Here is an 18,130-nt window from a genome sequence, read left to right on the forward strand (position 1 = left end):
CCTTGCCGTGGCTCTCTCGGTGCCTGGCTCCTTGCCCAGTTTCAAAATGCCACCTGGGACGTTGAGCCCCGCTGGAAAGGCCGCGGAGCTGCTGCTGCCCCGAGCCCATGCTGCCCCTGTCCCTCTGCTCGCCGATGACACTCTCTATGGACGCCCCGAGGTCAACAGGAGGTGCTGGGCCCAATTTTAGATTCTAATCAAGCAAATGATTTGCTGTGGGAAGAGAAGTTTCCCGAAAGAACCACCGTTACTGAATTACCCAAGACTACGGGCATCACTGTCTGAATCTGATACTCCGTTCTCAGAGAGGACTGTGTTCCCTGTGGCCTGGAGCACTAAAACTCAACTCCTTTTTGCCTGTTCTCAACCCTTTGCCTGGGCAGATCATCTGAAAGCTCAGGAAGAGGCTGAAGGTCTTGTCCAGCCTTGCAGGACGGCAGAAGTTACTTGGCCTCAGAGTGTGCAGGACCCGGCCTGCCCACCGAGCCCGCTGAGCCACCCAGCAGAGCCTACATGTCGGCGCCACCCTGCCTTGCTGTGCCCTGCTCGTTTCCCCCAAACTGGCACTGACAGACACGCCCCTTGGTCAAATGGTGAAACCCTGCAGCACATTTTAACAAGTGACTGCTCCAGGGGCTTTACTTCTCCGTATAACCTGCTGAAGACAAAGCTCTGGCCCTAGGTCTATGTTTGTCCCTATCCGCTTACTGTCAATTCCCATGCGGCAGGATTAGCGGGAAATGATGCAACCACAGCTATCATTTCTCCCTCAGCTAGAGGTTTCAGAGAAGCTATGAAAAATGAAGGTACTGAATTCTCTCTGCCTTCAGTAAAAAAAAAAGGCCACAAGAAGAAGAGAGCGTCTGGAACAAGCTGGGGATGTCGGGAGGCGCGATGAAGAGATGGGTGTGCAAGGCAAAATTTAAAAACCAGGCACTCTCTTATCAAGCCACGTGAATAGAAACAAGAAGTGCAAAAGGATCCCAGACCTGAGGCCGCCGTATTGGTGAAAGAAATCAACACTCGCATGTTGCTCAATTTTTCTGATCAAACGGTGAAAGTTCAGTTGTTACCTCCTGTCCACAGGCAGGACATCCACCAAGCCCGTCACCCCCATCACTTTCCACAACACAGGTGCTTAAGGCACAGACTGTTAACTGTGCAGACCCAAGCTCATCCTGGGTACAAGGGTCTCTCCTCCAGGGCCTGCCCATCTCACTCGCGACCTCCTGCAACGGTGCTACCCAGATCTTCACGGAGTGGACCTTTCTCTTTGGGACAGGGTCCTCGTGAGCCAGCTGCGGTATCTAACACCCAGCCCAGCGGACGGAGGACCGGGTAAGAAGACTGTTCAGAAAGAGCCTGCTAACCGTGGGCTGCAGGCTGAGACTCTGGACCAACCTACTCAAATACCATGACTGGGAAATCACCTCTACAGCACGTGGAAATGAGCAACTGCATTTATAACCGGAGACCACGAGCACCAAAGTCAGCCTTCTAACAAGAAACTGCAGATTCTTATATGCTTTGCTTTAAATTTCATTTTCAAAGTTAAGAGGAATAGAACTAAAAATATTCAGGTTGTTTGTAAACACTTTATTTACGTTAGCTTTTATTACATATTTTGAGATTGGATATACAAATATTAAGTCAGCTTTTTTTTGCTGTTTTAACTACCTCCAATAACTTGAATGAGAATTCTAGATGCCTACAACCTAAGTATAAACTAAGTGGAAACTGTAATTAAAATATTTTCTTGCAAATGGGAAATTGAGTCTAAGTCTGTTGCAATTTATCCCATGACACTGTGGCCAAATGTATCAGGGCAAAATTTTATTACTATAACAATCACCTAAGATTAATTATTAAGTTCTTATTTTTTAAAATACAAATGTGGACACTATCTACTGGCTGACTGCTGATGGTTCTATTCTCCCTCAGCTTCTCTCCTACTGATTTAAAATTCCTCACTGCAAATATACCTTTTTTTTTTTAAATGCTTGTTAACCTAAAGAAAAAGGTATTTCGCATTCCACATAGTGTTAAGAATTCTATATCAACTGGCATGGCAAAATAGTATTTAATGTGCTATTGCAGGTATATGCACGCATGTGTATACAATTCAAATTAAATACAAGTGCTTAAAAAAATTTTTTTAAAAGGGGTGGGAGTGCAGACTGTTAAAGAAGAAGAGAGACCTGAAACTCTAAAACCAAATGCAACACGTAGACCTTGTTTGGATACTGATTTGAAGAAATAAACTGGAAAAAATACCTTTGAGATAATGAGGGAAGTCTGAACATACATGATTGAGTTATGGATGAGATTAAAAATTACTAATTTTACTAAGTGGGTTAACAGTACAAAGCTTATGTTAATTAAAAAAAAAAAAAAAGGTGAAAAGGTGGGGGTGCACTGCGGTTATCACCAGGAGAAACATGCCTGGGACTTGCTTTAAAATATCTGGGGGTGCGGGAGGGGTGTGGGTCAGGGGCAAAGGCCTCTATCTGCCTCCCCCACAGGGGCCCACTCGAGACCAGATGACGGCAGACAGCAGCACAAGGCTGAGAGCCTCTGGGCATCGGCCACAATGCTAACCCAGCCACACAAGACACTTCCAACTTGTGAACACCGACGCCACGACACCAGCCAAGGTGTGGGGAGCTGAGCTGCCGGTACCAGGGCAGCCGCCTTGAGGTCTTGCTTGGCACAGCTGAGCTCCAGCTCCTGCCCCTGCGGCCTCTCCTGCCTCCGGCCCTCTTCCAGAGCCAGCTCCCACCCCAGCACACACACACTCAACAGGCAGTTGGCAGGACCCCTCTCTGCCTAAACCCACTGCCGTCCTATGTTACACTGTGCTTCAGCGCATTTCTCTAAGTATCTTGGTGTTTAAGAGATGCCACTTAGGAAGAGAGAAATGAATCACAGATTTAGTTATTACAGTGGTTCCCAGATAGAGTCTAAGAGCTGGGATTAGGCTTCTAAGGACCTGGAACTGGTTTAAAACAAACAAGAGCTTGAACCTCTACTCTCACAAGGCTGGGGCCTGGACATCTGTACTTACAAGCAAACGAGCCAATGCTCACAACCAGCCCCGGGGGTCAGGGACGTGGGCGGCCCCCGTGCCTCCTGCACAACCAGCAAGCTCTGGGATAAGCCTTTAATTCTTAATTCTTCACTCAGACAGGAAAATGGGAGGTTTCCCAGCTACCATTCCATGGGTTTTCAATGATAATGCCGGGAGCTGCTCTGCCTCCAAAAAACCAAAGCGCCCCCTGGGGCGAGGTCCCCGGGAGGCCCCCGGTGGCACAGCACCTGCACAGCACCGAGACACCCACCTGGGTCTGCAATCGGGCGACGATGTCCTTGCGGGCCTTCATGACAGCCTCCAGCTTCCCCGAGACCATGATGGACAGGCCCTGGTCCTTGGCGAGCGACAGCTCCAGGTGTGCACCGGTCCTCTGCATGATCTCCAGGCAGATTTTTGCCTGTTCCCCTTCTCCAAACTGGTTCATGTCCTTGTATTTTCTCTCCTCCAGGGGCACGTGGAACACCTATGTGCACAAAAAGGGAGGGTTAGGAGATGAGGAGGGCAGAGCATATCCCGCAGACCCGGCTGAGCCATGAGAGGGCAGTGAAGGGCCGGGGGAGCGTGCCAGCCCTCAGGAGGCTGGCGTTCCTGCAGAAGGAAACCAACCCAGATGCACGATGGCAGCAGGCAGAGATGAGATGGAGAGGGGGTGGGGGAGGCCGCGAAGGAAGGACCTGCCTAAGGAGGGGGCCTCGGAGCCGTCTCTGCTGCTGGCAAGAGAGAGGTGCTCCGAGGCCGAGATGCACCAGCCAGGGGGCACTTGGAGGGTCCCACAAGAGGCGGCAGGGGTGGGTGGGTCCAGGGAGCACAGTGGTGTACAAAGGGGCCAGACGCCAGCCCACCTTGCAGCTGGGAGGCGTCGCTTTGCTTTCAAGTGAAATAAGGTGCCCACAAGGGGCATTAAGCAGGTGGGCCTGCTCTGCCTCATGCTCGGGGTTGCTTGGCTGCTGTATGGATAACAGGCTGAGGAGGGCAAGGGTGGGGGCAGCAGGACTCAGGAGTTACTCCTAGATTGTTGGCTTCAACTACAAAGTAGAGAGGAGTGCATTTAACAAGGGGGCAAGATGGGGGAGACAAAAGAGCTTCTTCTTGGGTGGACGTAAAACCCCCATTTGACACTAAAATACAAGTATCGAGGATGTAGCTGGTCATGAGCCTCGAGCACAGGGAAGAGGACTCAGCACCCTTACAGTAACTTTCCACAAGGGCCCTACATTAGATCACAGAGGTGACGCAGAGAGAAAGGGGGCCTGAGACTAAGCTCTGGGACCCGCTCACCACTCAGATTCAGGAAGCAGAGAGGGCTAGCGAAGGTGAAAGAAAACCAAGGAACTGGCGTCGTGGAGGCCAAAAAGAGAAGAGGGAGAGAGAGAAGATGGGCACTTTCTTGCTGGGCGTGGTGACGGGGGATGAGAAGAGGTGCAGCAGCGGGGAACGGAGACCCAATTGCAGTGAGTGAAAGCAAAGGGGACCCACTGATTCACAAATGGCACCTGGGGACCTCCGGGGCGCCAGCCCTCCTCCTGGGCACTGGGGGAGCCACCACCAGGAACAGAGCTGTGCACTCCGGAGCTTCCAGGGGCACAGGGACAAGCAGGGCGGGGTGCTGGTCCAGGCGACCCCCCCTGCACACCCCAGGGACTGCCCTTCTCTGCCGGGTTCATCTCTGAATGTCTCCAACACCTCCCACTCGCTAAAGGAACAGGCTGGGGCAGTGCCCGGCCTACCTGCGTGATGACGGAGGCCTTGATGGGCCGGATCTTGCTGCCCCAGGCCCCAGCAGGCTCCTGGGCGTTTTCCAGGCAGGCCACCTTCTCGGGGAGGGGAGGGAAGGCATCCTTGTAGGTCGGAGGGTCGCTCTCCTCTTCTGAATTTAAGGTTGCAACTAGAACAAGGCCGACAGGTTAACAGGAAGCACACTGCTTTCAGCTTTATGCCAAAATGCACTTTAGTGGGGGTAGAGGGATACAGAATACAAGGATGAAAAAAGTGGATCTGGTAATAAAGCAAAAATCGTAAACCATGATCACTTACGTCCCCACCATGGATGGGCCAAATGATGTGTGACGGCATGAATAATAAACTTTTGTGTAACAAACCCAAACATCAAAATAGGAAAAAAACAAACAAACAAGACCTCAAAGGTTATGATATCATGAAAAAAGACACTAACCGAAAAAGTGACGACTCCCCACCCATCCCACCCCGGACTCACTCACGGCAGAGGGGAAGGCCACGGGACCTCAGCACGGGAAGGGCCCCCACACCCGTCACCCTGTGTGAGAGCCGAGGCCCTCTGCCGAGGGAGCAGCGTGTACCCGAATGGCAGCATGCGAACTCGAGGGGAAGCCGCAACCCCAGGCCTTCCTGAGAACCTCCCACCCTGCTGCATGGACCCCACACAAAGTGTCTATTTTCTCCCCAAACAGGTGAGCTCCTGGAAGGCAGGTCTTGTCAGATTTTCAAGCCTCCAGACTCTTCCGTCTGTGACTGGACCGAAGTATCACAGCTGTAACAGCTGCCAGGCTCGCAGGAGGCACTAGGCGTTGCAGAGCAGAGGGATGGTGAGCAGCACCGCCGGGAGAAGTGCCTGGGGGGCGAACTCCAGCTGCACTCCACTCAGGCGCACAACCAGCCGGGTCTGACCCCTACCTGCCGCAGGCAGGGCGGGGCCTGGGCTCTTCAATCACTCCCATCCTCCCGAGCGCAGTAATGGTCCACGTTTTTGTCACATTAAACCCTGAGCTCCAAGGAAGCAGGAGGCACAACTGCTCTGGTTCCCACCTGCGTCCCAGGGCCATGCAGAGCACCTGGCATGCAGGAGGGTGGGCGTGGCCACAGAGAACAGGAGGGACGACCCTGGAATCTGACAGGCCTGCATCCAGCTCCGGGCGCCACCACTTCCTAGCCGGGCAGCCACACGACCCAAGACTGCCGCTAGACACGCGGCAGGGCCCAGAAGCAGCTGTGCTCTCCAGGTGCCTCCCTGCCCTGCCCCCCAGGCAGTGAGAACTCAGGTCAGGTCAGGTTGGTGCCGCCCAACGTGGGGCCCACTAGCCACAGTGGCCAATAAGCACATGAGACGTGGCTGCTGTGACGGAGGAACTGAAATTTTCACTTTGCTCAAGTGAAATTTAGATTTAAGAACTGATACTTGACTCAGTTATTGGAAAACTTTTAAGTATGTTATTGGAAAACTTGCATATGTGAATCTATTCCTTCAACTGTAAGTTTTATGAAATCTAAATAAAGAACAAGGATTTCAGATTTAAAATGTAGCACTGGAATTGATATGTGCTGAACACAACACATTTCAAAGAAAAAAATGTAAACTACCACATTTTTACGTTAATTGTTAAACTGATAATGTTTCTAGATACACTGGATTAAATGAAACATATTAAACTGAATTTCACCTGTTCCTTTTCCCCTGCTGTGTCACGAGAACACTGCAGCGTACACCTGTGACTCGTGTTCTGTGTCTACGGGGCAGTGCTGGTGAGAGCACGGAGACAGGGCCTGGCCCTCATCCTCCAGGTGGTGCTGGCAGGGCCCCAGGATGCTTCATGGCCCAGATACCACAGGAAACAGCGATTTTGAATGGAGATTCTATTAACTACAAATGGCCAAATTTACCAGCTTCTGAGAAAACTACATTTCCAATTCTACTGTCTTCAGATTCTTCTGTCACTCTTAGCCTTTCCCACTCTTCTCATATGGCAGGGCAGAACAGAGAGCATGCCAGGCAGGTAGGGGCCAGAAGGCACAGCCAGCAAGGCCACAGGGCCGAGAGAGCCATGCTGTAAAGCTAACAAGAAGGATGCATAAGGGGGGGGGGGGTCACCTTTGATTTGCTGCGGAACAAGCCCACTTCGATGTTCGGCAAAGCTCTCTTGGGTCAAAACTGCAACGGAGCTCATTGTTGATCTCACACCGACACAATCCGGATAAACACTGAGGCAGGAAAAGATGAATCCAAGAAGAAAACATCAAAGGCACAGCCAACCATCCAGGAAGCTGTTAAAGGGTCTTGGGTCAACTGGCTAACTGTCCCCCCCAGCAACTGCCCGACAACCGAGGACACGGAAGCACCGGCCCAGAGGTTCAGTGCAAGGATGTGCAGGGGATGCACAGACACAAGCTGCGGCCCCTCACCTGGGGACCGCGTGCCCATCTCCATGCACCTGCCCCACCATGCCCAGGCTCAGGGTGGCTCCAGGTTGGAGTCTCTACTGAGAGCTGTCCGAGTGAGTCTGTTAGTTTGTTCACTCACACACCTCCTGACCCCTGACTGTTGCGACAAAAAGCCAACCCAACAGTCTCTGCAAGGAATGCATCCAGAGTCCACTGAAGTCACCACCCTGCCGGCCTGGGTTTGGGTCTGTTCTGTTAGTGGAGCAGCCGGCCCCAGGGTGCTTTGTGACAAGCATAAAACAGCAGTGACAGCAGCTCTGCCCCCACGTGCAGTCTCGTCATCTGCAGGAGCTCCTTGCCCAGGCACCCAGAGGAGCCAGGCAGGCCGCCCCAGACCCCACACCCAAGCAGTGCCGTGGGCGACGGGCCACCAAGGCCATGGCTCACTCCCTCGGAAAACGGGCTCATTCTCCGTATTAGAGGATGAGGGCAAGGACCAGGTAATCCTGGGGCAGGGTGCTGGCTTCCCCTTCCCTTGGACCCCACATTCTGAAATTCCAGGTGAGAACCCGTTCTCTTTCCACAGTTCAGACACTGAACATCTTACTTGCACACCCTTGGCAAAAAAACATAAGGGAGCCATGTAACTCAGTAGAGGAGTGAGGTTTTGTATGAATTTTACTCCCCAAGACCAAAAAATTTAGCTCTGCATTCCTAGAGAGAAGATCCAAGTTCAGATAATCCTGAACAAACATAATTCACATTTAAGAAAAGATTAAAAACAGACAGAAGTCAGACAATGCACCTGAAGGGCACATCTCCACAGATTCCTCACGCTGACCTGGTTAGCGAGAGCCCCTGAAGGGCCCCTGGGCGCTGAGGGATGCGAAGGAATGAGAGTGCGCGGGACTAAGAAAACGCAGGGGCTTGCCCTTCCCAGCACACACAACCCGGGGAACAGGGGTCTCCAGGCGCCGGTTCACACTCACCAGCTAAACGGTCAGTAGCCAGGAAGTCCGTCCTGAGGCCGCCTCTGTCAGCCTGCCAGCTTTTGCTGGTGAGGGTGGGAGGGGAGAGAACAGGGAGAAAACCAGAGAAAAGTTACTGACCTGCATTTTACAACCCAGATCGTTTTTTCCTTCCAACCAGAAAAGGTCAAAATCTTATTTACACTCTGGTTACTAATACTGATACTTTGGCAAGTTTCTAAGAAAAAAAAGTGTGTGGAAGTTCTGCCATGAAGCCATCAACCTCAAACAAAACCTATTACAGGAAAAACCGAACCACCTAGAACCTTCAAAGGACGACTTTTCCCAGGAGCTATCCTCAAGGGGCAAAACTTCTTAATTTAACCATTTGAACTAAAATCTTCATAAAATTGATGGGTTTGTTCACCTGCATGACTAAATAATTTTCACAGTACCCTATCTGGCTTCTAGACTGCAGAGCCTCAACAAACTCAGCTCTGTGATAATGTGCTATAAAAGGTAATAGAACGGAGATCTCAGGGGCTTTTGAGCTTCTTAGGGTGATGAAAACCTACTGTCTTCGAGTTCTCTGTGTATTTTGCAGTTACTCAGGTCTTCTTGCTATTTCCTTGTAAAAAATCCTTCAGTCCCTTCTAATCCACTAAGGACCTAGAAACCAGCTCATGAAATCACAGGGTTGGAAGGAACCTCCCCAGGGGGTCTGGGGAGCACCAAGAACCACTCTGTACAGGAAGAGGGCATGGGCTGCCAAACTCGGGGGACTTCTGGACAGCCGAGGCCACCAAGCAGGTCTGCAGCACACCAGACATGCTCCTGAGCTAGAAGACTAAAGAGAAAATTCTACCTAACTGGAGAATAGCACCCCAACAACCTATTCCATGAGACCCCCAAGTCAGGAGTCAGGAACGCAGCTTGCAGCAACATGGGGGGCACTGGCAGACTCTGGATTTTAGTGTCCAACTGCCTTGGCTGAGGATGCAGACCCGGGGTGTTCCTAGACTGCAGCGCTGGTGGAGACTGTTTTTAAAAATCTTAAATGCAGGGCTGAAGTCACAGGGGGAAGCCAGAGCACCCCCTGGAGCCCCAGTCCCAGCAGACACGGGAGTCCACTCCATGGCTGCAGGGGAACGGCAGGAACAAACCAGTCACAAATCCCACAAATCCTCATCTGCAACTTTCTAAGAGTAAGGCAAGGAAGACAGGAAGCCTCTCAACTGGGCTGAAGTGTCTGAGCAGCGTTTCTACCAGAGTTCCCTGGGGGCCCCAGGGCCCGGCCAGCCGCATGCCGTGGCCAGGATGGGTGCTCCAGGGCAGAGCAGCAGACAGGGACCCCGAGGCCAGTACCAGGCTCCCATTTCACCCGCCTCCGTCCCGTCCATCTCGGGCTGCACACTCTTTCCCATCGACCTTCCACCCGGCACAGCCTCCCAGATGCCAGCACCACTTCTTAAAACCCAGGGGCACCCCCACCTCCAAGCCCCAAGCCAGGTCCACCCACATGACCTCACCTCTGCCCACTCTGCTCTCTAAGCTGTCCCTGGCCCGGGCAAGTCTCCAGGGCCCAGTACTGACCACCCCATGCAGCCTGGGAGGTGTGGTCACAGCCAGGTCGGCTCCTCCTGAATCTCAGGCCACAGAGCAACAATAAGCTAACTGCCAATCTGCACCCAGCATCACAGCAAGAGGTGACAAAGTCCTGAAGGTCTCTTCTGAGCCAGCTCAGAGACCTTTCAGGAAAATGAAGTCTGACAGCTGTTCTGTGGCTCAAGAAAGGGGCCAGGACACACCTGGACCGACAAGTGCCTCTGACAGCGAAAGACTGGGCAGGGCCTCCTGGCAGCCAGCAGAGGGCAGGGGTTGCTCCAGGCCGCCTGGACAGGATACACAGGGTGCTTGGTCCAGATCTAGAAGGCATCACAAGGCTAAGCAGGGGACAGACTTCAGGTCAGGGTTCTGCTATTCTCACACAACGGTGTGAGTTTTTCTTTTCCTTTAAGCAACCCAAAGCCCTGTTATTAAAGATTCCATTTTAAGCTTGCACCTGACCATCCTGCTTAAGACAGAACTCACTCACACCTGAGGCTATGGGCTCACAACTCTGCACGGCCCCAGCTCTGAAGGTGTTTCCATACTATCTTCCCAGAAATTCTCGGGGAACCCTGGGCAGGCTCAGTAGTCAAAGGAGAAGCCAAACACTCACCACCTCAGAGTCTCACTTCATCTAATACGTATTACTAGATGATAATAACGCCCAAATCAGGCCTCATTACCACCCTAACCCAGTGTGTGAAAGCCCCAGGGACAGGAACCCCCAGCGCCTGGGGAGCTGTCAGATGACTGCCTCACCTGGCACCAAACTTGAGTCTACCCCTCTGGCCATGGCTTCCACATAGGCCACGCACCCTCCCCGAGCCTCCTCCTTCCGGGAGCAGAGCCCTCGGTCCTTCCTCGTCCAGGCGCCCCATCAGTTGGCAGTGAGGTCCACCCAGGGCAAACCTCAGGCCATTCTCAACCTGGACTTGAGAAACTTCCGAGAGAGAACTACAGGTAGACGAAGCGGGAGGCGCCGAGAACACCCCTTGCACCCCTGGGAGACGTCCAGCAGGACTCAGACTCCAGGTCCAGGAGCACCCGAGTGTAAAGTCAGGCACTGCGGTCCTAACATGTCCGCAACAGCAAAAAAGGCCTTTTAAAGGAAAAAGTTTACTCTCTTGCTTCCGAACAAGGAAGTATTTAAGTTGATCCCCTTGTGGTAAGTTTTGCCAATTACCTATTCAAAAGGCAAAGTCTTAGCAAGGGAACTTAATTATCGGTAACACTCCAGAAAGTGTTATTTCAGCCACAACTAATGAAAACCTCAGTGCTTTAAACAGTACACAGCACTAGGTATGGAGGACAATTTTGTCTTTCAAAATTATAATTATACACTTTCATCCCTACAGCAAAGTTGCAAGGAAATACTTTTTCAAAGTATTTCTTAACTTAAGACCCACAAGCCAATCTTCGAAATTAAAAAAATTAAATTAAATTAAATCCATCTCCACCGAAAGATCACTTAGGCCCCACGCGGCGCCCGGCCCCGCGCATTCCGCCGTTCGCGAAGCCACAGCCATTCGCAGCAGGAACCCCGCAGATGCCACCTCAGCACGGGCCTCCGCAGCCACGGAGGGCCGCGGGGCGGGGACGGCGCGGCTTAAAGGGACAGCAGCCGCCGCCCGCCCAGCTCTCCTCCCAAATCGGTCTTTTCCGCAAACTATTTTTCATCCGCTCCGCCTGCGGCGCATCCAGGTCCGCCTCAAGCCCCCAGAACCCACCCCGGCCGTATCACTAGGCCAGCCTCCCGAAGAAATGCAGCAGGTGGTGCGAACCAGGAGTCCTCCGTCAACTCGACTCACTCGACAGGGGCCCCACGTCCCTCTCCAGGAGCAACCCCGGCCGCACTGCGTCCCGGGGCTGATTGGGCCCCGGGCGCCACGAGCCCTGGGCCGGACAGTCTGCCGGACAGACAGGCCCCAACGGCCGGGAGTGCGCGCCGCCGGAGCCGCGGGCGAGCGGGGCTCCCCTGCACGCAGGGCGCCGAAGGCCCCCAGCCCCGCGCCGAGCACACCGGGGGCGCGCCGCGCCCCTCACCGACCTGGGCCCAGGTCGGCCGCCCTGCCCCCTCCGCGGCCGGCGGGAGTTGGGAAAAGTTTCTCGCACTTTTTTCCGTGCCAGCACCGCGGCCCATGCGCAGTAGTGACACGTAGCCGGTGCCTCCCCCGCCCCCCGCGGCCCGACGGCGACAGAGACGGCGGGGAGGGGGCGCCCGCGGCCCGGGGGTGGGGGCGCGGGGAAGCCCCGGTCCCCCACCCCCGCCGAGTCGCCCCTCCACGTCGGCAGCCGGCGCGCGGCCCCCGCACCCCCGCCCCGGCCCCTCGCTCACTCCGCCCGCGGGCCGCTCGCTCGCCGCGCGGAAGAACCCTGGTCGCTCCGAGGAGCGGCGGCCGCGGCCCCGGCTGCTATATAGGGCGGCGGCTCCAATCCCGCCGAGACACGTCAGACGGCCCGGCCGCCCCGCCCCGCCCCGCGCCCCGGCCGCGCACACGCGCCGCCGCACGCAGGAGGCGCCCCGCGCCCAGCGGTCCCGGGCCGGGAAGGGCGCCCGCGGTTCACGGCCAACTCCAAAAGCAGCTTTTGCAACCTTTTTGGGGGGTGGCGTGGGCCCGGGGAGTTGGAAATTACTCACTCACCACCCCCAGAAGGCAGAGGGATAATTCCACACAAGAAGCGCAGAGTGAAACTACACCAGACCTGACAGCAGTGTCAAGTAAACGTCAGCAATATTGCCCCCGCCCGCCCCCCCTCCCAAAAAAGAAACCTCTAAGGACAATACAAATGAAATTAACTCCTGGCCCCAGCCAGTAATGATTTCCAACAGCCAGATGACAAGTTGGTGTTAGTGAAAGAAGTTCCCGCTGGGCACACACCCCATGTCCCCAGAAGTTGGGAGCCCTAGTTTTTGTTGCCTCCTTCGTGGCTGAGTGCCCCACGCCCCCCTAGGATATAAAATATCCCTGCTCGACTCCTCAGCTGCCCAGTTAATCCCCTTCAAAATTGCACAGCACCCTTTCTTTAAAGAGCGTACAGCCCCGTCTACCTCTCGTGACTGCCAGCCCCCGGAGATGGGACAGGGACCCCCACAGAACCCTGCTCTCAAGGAGCTTTCACCCAGGTGGTCCAGCTTGACACCGGTAATAAGTGCTAGTTTGTTGTTGTTTTAAGGGTACAGGGGTAGTGGAGAAAGTTGAAGGGATACAACATTTGCACCTCTGAGGAAGTGGCGAGCGAACAGAGTCTGTGTAACATGAGAGGTATCTGCGGACAGGACCACAGCCAGCCATTCTGGCCATCCCAGGAGCAGCGAGGGGCCCCACAGGGCTGGAGCACGGGCCAGGCTGCCAGTGTGGGTCCCTATGGGTTTTCCTTGGGATGATGGGAAGCTGGTGGAGGGCTCTGAGCAGCAGGGGGCCCTAAGCATTTTCTACAGAACACTTTGGCACCATGTGGAGGGCAGTTAGGGGGTGGGATGGTCATGCCAGCTGTTCACTCAAGACATGACGATGGCCTGCATGATGGGTGACAGCAGGGGAAGAGGTAAGTGGCCGTGCTGTGGCTGTATGTGGAAGGTAGCACCAAACAAAGAGTTCCTTATTTACTGGATGCGGGCATGGCAGGAAGAAGGCAAGGATGACATGGAGGTTTCTAGCCTGAGTGGTGAGAGCAGCTCCCCTGAGATGGGGACATTGAAGGAAGACGAGCTCGGGAAGGGCCGGTGTGTTACCAAGTGTCCCGAGTGCAGATGGGAGTGGGCAGTTGGAGATGTGTATTGGGAAGCTGAGTGGAGATGCTGAACAGGTGACCATACAGGCGAGCATGGAGCCGTGGAGGAGTCCGGGAGGCGGCAGCCCACGGCAGGGCTGCCAAAACGCTACACAGCATCACCTGGGGAGCGAGAGTCATGGCAGAGGACACCTGCCACTCTAGGTGACCAGGGCAGTAACTGGGCAGGTGGGGCCTCCTGAGGCACCCCCACTTCAATTTTATTATTGTGGTTTTTAGATAATGTTTCCTTGGGGGTTAATAAGCCAGCAGCTCAGACAAGTTTGTATTTCTGTTTTGAGGGCTCAGCACCCCAGAGAAGGGGGATGAGGTGGGAAGAAAGGAACTCAGGAACAGTCAGTGGGTTCACTGTCAAGGAAGTGGTGCACAAGAGGCCTCAACGAGTTGGATAAAAGAACATATAGTTATTAAAAGATATTATCAAACCAAATCCAGGATATTCTGTGTTTGTAATTCTAACCAGCCTTCCATCCTAGCAAGCTATAGCATTGAAAATAATGGTGTGAAGAGGCAAATTTTAGGACTCTGGTGCTCAGCAACAGACCAGACAATGTGTGAATTCTCATGCTGCCTCAAGAGGTGACTATCAGTCTGTGATATTTGGGTTTTCATCCCTTAAGGGAACAGGGGAGACGCTCTGGGCCTGCTCAAGGTGAGAGGTTAGAACAGAGACACCCCCCCCCCAATTTAACTAACGATCCCCAAAAGGCCAACACCATCAAAAGAAGGTGGGTCCAAGGAAAAGAAAGGGGGGGGGGGGAGATAAGAGAAGAGAAGAGAAGAGAAGAAAAAAGAAAAGAAAAGAAAAGAAACAAAGAAAAAGAAAGAAGGCCCGAGAGCACGGGAGCCCCTAAAAGCTCTGCCTTGCTGTGCTGGGAGGGGGAGGAGCTCCGGGGAAGCAGAGCCAGGGCCTCCACCTGGGTTTAGGGCTCAAATTCCTACAGCCCCATTTGTCCAGGAACCTAGAAATCAACAAAACAGAAAGTAATCCCACTGGAGAGACTGGAAAAGACCTCAAACCAGGCCAAACATGATACCCACAAATCTACCCTCACTGTAAAAGTTTAAAATCCAAAGTTCAAAGTTTAAGAAGATTGAAATAGGATTCAATGAACTTCAAATATGAGAAATTTGCAAGAACTTCAGATATGAGAACTATCAAATTGAGACTATAAAAAAAGCTTAAAGTTATTAAAGACATAAGATACAAGGTGGCACTAAAAATCATCACGGGATTGAGAATGCCTTTTTGACTAAAATGGAGAAAAGAAAGGCAAGAAATTAAGGTTTCAGTGCCTATGAGATTTCAAATAGAGTCCAGAGGTTGTCCTGGAGGTTACCCCTATGCAAGCTTCACCTAGATATGTCAAATGGCCACAGTATGATAGGCCCAAGTCAACAGTAGTCCCGGAAACCTTAAAGAATACCTGGATCCCTGTCTGAGACTCTATAAAAGTTTCACTAAGTTTATTCTTCAGAAACTTAAATCCTCCAAAGAACTCCTATGCCAGCTAAGTTCCAAAACCCAGAAGCAACAGCCTCTTCAAAAACATCAACCAGATGGGTCCCCTCTGCTCATCAACTTGGCACCCCTTTTCAACATGACCAAGTTAGGGTGGTCACTGCCTAGACATCCCTAAAGATCAGAAAGTGATTAAACTAGAGGAAGGGGCATCAACAGACAAGATGGAATTTAACAAAGGATTATGAATACTGAATCTCTGTATAATTTACTTTTTCTTAGTTATTAGGGTATTAGAATAGCTAGAAGGAAAGCACTGAATAATGGTGGAACTGTAACACATATCATCCTTTGAATTTGCTATATAGCTACTTGATAAATCGTACTTTGAAAGTTATCACCTTTTTGCATATATGTTATATGCAACATAGTTATATGCAATGAGGAAATAACTCAAACTATGGAACTATAACCCATAACATTCTTTGAAATTTGCTAACTATTTGTTAAATTACACTTGGAAAGTTATTACTTCTATGTAAATATGTTATATTCCACAATAAAAAAAATGCAGTGCATCTGTTCACCAAAAAAAATAAAAATAAAAAAAAAATCAATCAATCACGAGATGGAACATATGAAAGAAGAACCATAGTTAAGAGGATGGGAAACTGCAACGTTAAATGGGAGTATTAAAAGAAGAAAATACAAAGAATGGAGAATATTGGAATAATAGCCAAGAAAATTCTAGAATGTAAAGATACAAAACACTCCTATTAAAAAAAAAAGAACGGATGTCCATCAGGGCCATTTAAACTAACCACACAACACACACCACCAAGAACAAGAGTAGGCCTTAAAAGGGGCTGAAGAGAAAAGGCAGGAAAACAATGAAACCCAGGGCAGACCCCTGAGTAGCAACACACCAGAGGGCAGCAGGGAGACACCTGTCAGTAATGGAGGAAATACCTGTTAAAAGTGAGAAGGAAACACTGCAACAAAGATAAAGCAATTACTCTCAATACATCACCACATAAAGAACTACTAAAACACCCATCAGGAAGATGGAAATGAAAGCCAGAGAGACCTACAAGAAGGAATATCAACTGATAAAGAAACCAGTAATCTTGCTAAATTGAAACAAGCATTTGCTATATCCTAATAACAACAGTACAGTTAGGAGGGAATTAAATATAAGATAGAAGTAAAATACTAAGTGACAATAAAATATGAGGTAGAGAGGGACACTGAAGTTGCAATATCCTAAGATTCTTAAATTTTTTCGGGAGAGGCTAATGTAGCCCTTGTTAAGAATGAATGATTGCTCCCCTAGGGACTGAGACTTCGGTCCCCCGACCTTCCAGGCCGCGCCCACCACAACCCCTCCCCACAGGCTGGCATGATGCCCTAAGGACCCCTCCTTTGCAAAGGCTGAGCTCCAGCCCCCACCACTCCGGGCTGCGCCCCCTCCCCGCGGGCCTGGTCCTCCCACAGGCAGCACCCACAACGACCCCTCCCTTGAGCCAACCCATAGCCCCCTACCTTTTGAGACCTGGCCCCCCGCTCTCTGGGCCCAATCGGCCACAAGGTCCTGTGCCCCTTGCTCGGGTCCAGCTCCTGCTCCCACTCCAGCTCCAGCTCCTGTGCTGCTTCACTGGAACTCGCAGCAAAGAGCTGGTCCCATTGCCTCCATCCCATTGCCTTTGCAGCAGTCCCTGCTGCCCTAAAGGAGAAGCTGGCTGGCTAAAGAAGAGACGCAAATTCTCCCTTCTGTGCTGAAGTCATCACATCTCCTTCCAAGGCCTTCAACTGATGGCATGAGACAGCTGTCAGTGTTGAAGCAATCTCTTCAGTCGACTGTAGATGCCATCAGCCATAGATGCAATCAACTTACTGATGATGATTTAAATCCGTGAAATATCCTCACAGTAATAATGAGGCCAGCGCTTGCTTCACCAAACAACTGGACACCACACCCAGGCCAAGCTGATATGTGAACTTCTATCACAATAACAAAGTGCAGGGAAGACGGCAGAGTCGGTGAGGCAGAATGGGTTTCTCCTCCACGAAAGTAACTAGAAAGGGACTGGAAGACAACAGGGACCATGGTTTCGAGGTGTGACTGGCCACAGAGGGTCCCCCACAGTACACGGAGGGGACACCGACAAAAACAAGGAGAGATGGTGGCTCAAGGAATGTGGTGAGTTCGTTCCTGTCTGGACCACACCCCCACCCCCACCCCAGATGGGGAGCAGCAAAACCACCGCCAGGCAGGGGAGTGGGCGGCTGCTCTCCACTGCCGTGCACCCACATTGGCAGTTAGCTGGGGGGTGATCCTCCACAGCCAGACAGCGGGGAGCTCCTGTGAGGGAACACAGTGGGTGGTGATTGATCCCCCCCCAGGAAAGTCCAGGGGGTGCAGCGGCAAGGAGTGGGGGAGAGGCACCATACTGGTGATCGGGAGCCCTTCCCACACCCCAGAGACTCGCGGCCACAAGGCAGGCAGAGAACCAGCAGGCAGGGCCCACGTCCCACCTGCGGGGTGCCCCTGACTGGGCTCCCTGCTGACCTGCTCAGGGCCCATGTTGCAGCCCCAGGACCGGGATTCCCCAGAGAACATGGAGAACGGAAGCAATGACTGGATCCCCACCTGGTTTGGACTCCGCCCACCGCAAGGAGAAATTCCAGGAAGACCTACTTGAGAGCACCACCTGCTGGTAGACAGGGAAACTGCACTCCAGCAAACCAAATTATATGTAAATACTCAACTAATTCTGCACTTCCAAAAATAATCCTATCAAGACAAGCAAATGCCCCGAAGCCAACTGAATATTACAAAGCACTTGAAAGATCTAGAAGATATGAACAAGCCAAACTAACAAATTAAAAAGCCGCAAGAGACACAAAAAATTTGAGCAATTAATTAAACAAGTACAAACAAATCTCCAAAACAATTTCAATCAGATGGCTAAAGACATAAAGGAAATCAAGAAGACTTTACAAGAGCATAAGAAGAATCTGAAAGAGTAAATAAAAAAAACAGCAGACCTTATGGAAATAAGAAACCAAAGAAGA

At 52.0% G+C, this 18,130-nt stretch overlaps 1 protein-coding gene across 3 annotated transcripts in view; it reads right to left on the reverse strand.

Annotated features, from left to right (window-relative positions):
* The window catches only part of LOC119544039 (high density lipoprotein binding protein), an 88,065-nt gene that overhangs the window by 31,672 nt on the left and 38,263 nt on the right, over positions 1 to 18,130 (reverse strand). Inside the window, exons 1-5 of one of the 3 annotated variants that reach the window (XM_037849059.1) lie at positions 12,137 to 12,230; positions 8,215 to 8,279; positions 6,936 to 7,045; positions 4,819 to 4,976; positions 3,339 to 3,554 (exon numbers count right to left, since the gene is read on the reverse strand). In XM_037849059.1, coding sequence (XP_037704987.1) covers positions 3,339 to 3,554; positions 4,819 to 4,976; positions 6,936 to 7,011 — 450 coding nt within the window. In that variant the 5' untranslated portion in view covers positions 7,012 to 7,045; positions 8,215 to 8,279; positions 12,137 to 12,230. Of the gene's footprint in view, positions 1 to 3,338; positions 3,555 to 4,818; positions 4,977 to 6,935; positions 7,046 to 8,214; positions 8,280 to 10,001; positions 10,021 to 12,136; positions 12,231 to 18,130 lie in introns of those variants that run through there. The other 2 variants (XM_037849061.1, XM_037849060.1) reach the window with 2 other exon arrangements.

This window comes from Choloepus didactylus, chromosome 9 (genome assembly GCF_015220235.1).
Source record: "Choloepus didactylus isolate mChoDid1 chromosome 9, mChoDid1.pri, whole genome shotgun sequence".
NCBI classification, from domain to species: Eukaryota; Metazoa; Chordata; class Mammalia; order Pilosa; family Megalonychidae; genus Choloepus; species Choloepus didactylus.